This window comes from Frankliniella occidentalis, unplaced genomic scaffold, assembly GCF_000697945.3.
Source record: "Frankliniella occidentalis isolate FOCC.00 unplaced genomic scaffold, Focc_3.1 Scaffold46, whole genome shotgun sequence".
Classification (NCBI taxonomy): Eukaryota; Metazoa; Arthropoda; class Insecta; order Thysanoptera; family Thripidae; genus Frankliniella; species Frankliniella occidentalis.
In genome coordinates this window covers 1,281,842-1,285,730 of record NW_026267176.1, presented here as the reverse complement: position 1 = coordinate 1,285,730, position 3,889 = coordinate 1,281,842, and the positions used below count along the sequence as shown (strand labels likewise).

The following is a 3,889-nucleotide window of genomic DNA, read 5'->3' as shown; positions in this document are numbered from 1 at the left end:
GACAGACAGACAGACAGACAGACGAACACAGAGGCGATGGCATAAGCCCGCTTATATAGCTTTTAAGCAAAAGAGCGGGCTAAAAAAAGAAGGCACCTTACGTTGTTTACATTCGAAATGTCGTATCGTGTCTGTGGTCTTTTACTACAAATTACTACAAAAAATTAAACAAGCGTAAGTGAATATCATTTTTTTACGTTTCCTCTTTGTATTATCGCATTGTCAGTCTTGTTAGTAATTTCTTGTCGTGTAGGTTTTGTCTTCTGTGGACGTTTAGTGATATAGAGGCACAAGAGCATACTTGAACCAGAACTGCTGCCGTTAATCAAAGTCGGTAGGTAAGGAAGGTCCCAACTTCAAATTTCTCAGCGTGATTCGGTTAAATGGATTTAGAGTCGAGAAAAGATATCTAATTTCTGTCTTGTATTGTGGGCGAAGTATAGACTAGGTTAGTTTGGTTTAGGTTATCTTACTTAACCTCTCAGTTATGACTTGAAGCCTGAAGAAAAAATTGATTACATTACAACTCAAAATTTGTTTGTGTTTTCCACCGAACTTTTCTACTGTTGTTACACAGTGTTATTGTCAGTGCATTGTTTTGAACTCTAGATGAGGTTACGGTGAAAGGCTTGTCTCTCTGATAGAGTGTGTTTTTGAAATTATATTCTTGTCGTTACTTTTTCAAATTCAAATGGTTGTTATAAAAAGTCTAACCCCTTTTTATAACAATATTGCCTCCATATTCATAGTAATATAGTTTGATTTATTTTCAGGTGCTTTGGTAGATTGCAATAAGGAGGTAGCAGGGGTATTACCTTCTGCTGAAGAAGTCATTAAAAACTGGCTGATATATGCAGAGAAAAGACTGTTTATGTTTTTCTTTAAGTTGTGTTGCATCTAGTCATTGTTTTATTTTTGTTTTAAAGATTATGATTTATTTCTTTGTGTTATTGTTTTCACGTTTCATCAAATAAAGTCAACATTCTATTCAAAGAAACTGTTTCTCTCTGTAGTGGTTACCCTTTACCTAACTATATAAATTGCAGAGTTATACCTAAATTTGAGATTCAGATCTGCATGTAGGACATTTGTACGTGGAGACATTTACGTCGACGTCACGTTGAATCGACGTGATCAACACGTCGATAAATCGTGGATGAGATAGTCAAATTCACGTGGATAACACGTGAATTCATCACGTGTTTTCCACGTCTAACACCACGTCGATTCCACGTCTTTTCCACTAAAATTTCTCTCTGGGGTACCCTCGTAAAACTCGTAACCTCATAGGAGCACTGTTAAATCCTTACAAGCAAATTAGTTTCAAAGCTTCCGAAGCATTAATTTCGTAGCTTTGCAATACAAAGCAATTTGTGAATGCTTTGTAAGCTACAAATCATATGTTTTGTAATACGCAAATGCTTAGTCACTGTAAAAATTCTTTATCACTATAATGACAATACCATGGCTAATTTTTAGTACAGACGTGTCTCAAAACATTTCATTTGTAGCATACAAAACATTTACAAAATGCTATTTGTAATACTACTGTAAAAATTCTTTGTCATGATGCCAAGCTCACAGACGCACTATAAAATCATGCAAGCAAACTATTTTCTAAGCTTCCGAAGCATTTCGTAGCTTTGTAATACAATGCATTCCATAGTTGTATGGTTTTAACAAACAGATTTGTTGCAAGAAGCGTCATTTCGTTTCGCAAACTTTTGCAGTGGCAGTTCCTGCCTTCTTCGGGTTCGTGGCGATGGTGCTGCTGTGGGTGCGGGTGGCGGGACGGTGGATGGGGCTGTGGGTTCTCGTGGACGAACTGGAGGACCGGCTGTGGGGGCACGGGGTGCATCGCCTGCCGCGGCTGCACCGGCGCGCCCGCAACGCGTCGTACGCCATCGTCCTCGTTGCTATCGGTGCGGAATAGCACGGATAAGGAAAATTGACTCTTGAACCCACATTGATAAATACGGGATGACTAATTATTTAGCTACTTAGCGATACATTAAGCTATGATGAGCTACATAGCTAATTTTTTTAGCTCTTCATAGCTACTTTTTTAGTTCTAGGATCTGTAAATAAATAATTTTTCGACAGTGCAAAACACCAACGTGCTGGTGCGCAGGCTGCCCGCGTCGGGCCTGTACGAGTGGGCTCTGCTGGTCTGCAGCCTGTGCTTCTCTGTGGTGTTCAACTTCAACGCCCTGCTCCTCATCGTCCTGAGCTACGCGCTGGCGGAGTGCTTCCGCGCTTTCACGGTCGCACTTGAAAGCTCCGCCCAGAAGGTATCCGACAGGAAGGCCATTGGCCATTGTGAAGCAGGCGGGGTCAGAATACGTCCGGTACGCATCTTAACGCCCACGTCTATAGACTATAGTAGACCCAAAATCTCCGCAACAATCGGATTTCCAAAATCGGTCTCGTTTTACCCAGAACACGAATGAGGCATTCATTTTAACCACACCCAGAGAACCATTTAGTTGATAAAACTAAATCATGGTTGTAAGAAACAAAATTTAGTTCCTGAAACCGACTCAAATTTAGTAACCCCATTTTTAACCAAATATGGTCGCATCAATCAAATTAAGTCAGCTGGACTAAATTATTTCATCGCCACAGATAAATGTTAGTCCCCGGAGCTAAAATTTTTTGAATTTGGGTCTCTGGACTAAACGGTCTTCTGGGTGCAGACAACTAATGCGACATTTTGAATCGCCAGTGTGATGGTCGGATCCCGCCGGAGGCGATGGAGGACTTCAGAGTCTTATACAACAAGGTGTGCGGGCTATCGCTGGCCCTGGACCACTGCGTGAGCCCTGTAATTCTCGTAGCCATTTTCACGGATGGCTTATACATCTGTCGTTTTATCCTCCTATCATTGGCGTAAGGTTTTATTTCATACTAAGTTTACACTGTTAAAAAATCTTCTTTAAATAGTGATATTGTCGTTGTAAAAACTGTTTATTAAAACTCTAATACCAAACCCTTTTTATCCTACAATTTAGGATAAAGATACAGTTCGTCTTAATGTAATTTTCTTCCGTTTTAAACTTTGGTTTCTAACTGCAGATTTTTTTGACAGTGTAGAAGTGTAGTCCCTCCGTAAAGTGCGAGCTCAGGACCTGGTTGCTTACCGCACGCTCCTCTCTTCATGCAGGGTCTCGGCTCAGAACTGGAGTTCGACCATGTTGGCGACCATCTCCCTCTTCCGGTTCGTCTGGACGATACTCGCCGCTTCATCAGTGCACAGTGAGTGGCAATCTACCAAATCATGTCTACATGGAATAGTCCCGTGCAGGAGGGGAGTAGAGGTACGGAAGATGCTCTCTGTATTTATAATATATATTTTGAAATCTATTCGTGGTTAAATCTTTATGAGCTCCTCAGCAAATTTTAGGGATCCTTACTTTTATGTTCTATCAGGCCACACGTTTCTTCACGCAGATCGTCACTGAACGAATTTCTCTGACAGCTTTGGAAATGGTACCAATCACTAAACCCCTACTGCCTGCGGTAAATATTTTTAATTTTTTTAATTGTTGCGAAAGAAACTCTTTGACCTCTCCTCCTATGTTTTTGTTGCTTCGTTATCATGCCAGTTCTCTTTAACGCTTGCCGTCTGCGCTCTTATCTTTACAGGTGTTGGGCGCTATACTTTCATATGAGATTATCCTCGTCCAATTCCAACTACAAAAGTTGAAGCTAGTGTTAAGTCATTAACTAACACAGTTAAGAATCTGCCCTTCCACAACACTCAGTCCTACCTAGCGTTAGATTAAATTTTCCGTCCACACAATAAGGAAAACATATGTGAACAAAACGAGGTCAACCCATCAAAAACGAGGCACATTCAAACAAATAACTCAATACAAATAATAATAAA

General features: G+C 40.5%; 1 protein-coding gene across 1 annotated transcript in view; it reads left to right on the top strand.

Annotated features, from left to right (window-relative positions):
* LOC127749328 (uncharacterized) overlaps positions 1-3,883 on the top strand; it is a 10,532-nt gene extending 6,649 nt beyond the window's left edge. Inside the window, exons 3-8 of the mRNA XM_052267105.1 lie at positions 1,731-1,922; positions 2,104-2,291; positions 2,726-2,889; positions 3,164-3,317; positions 3,430-3,519; positions 3,646-3,883. Of these exons, the coding sequence (XP_052123065.1) occupies positions 1,731-1,922; positions 2,104-2,291; positions 2,726-2,889; positions 3,164-3,317; positions 3,430-3,519; positions 3,646-3,726 (869 nt within the window). The 3' untranslated portion in view covers positions 3,727-3,883. The remainder of the gene's footprint in view (positions 1-1,730; positions 1,923-2,103; positions 2,292-2,725; positions 2,890-3,163; positions 3,318-3,429; positions 3,520-3,645) is intronic.
* The last annotated feature ends 6 nt before the right edge of the window (positions 3,884-3,889 follow it).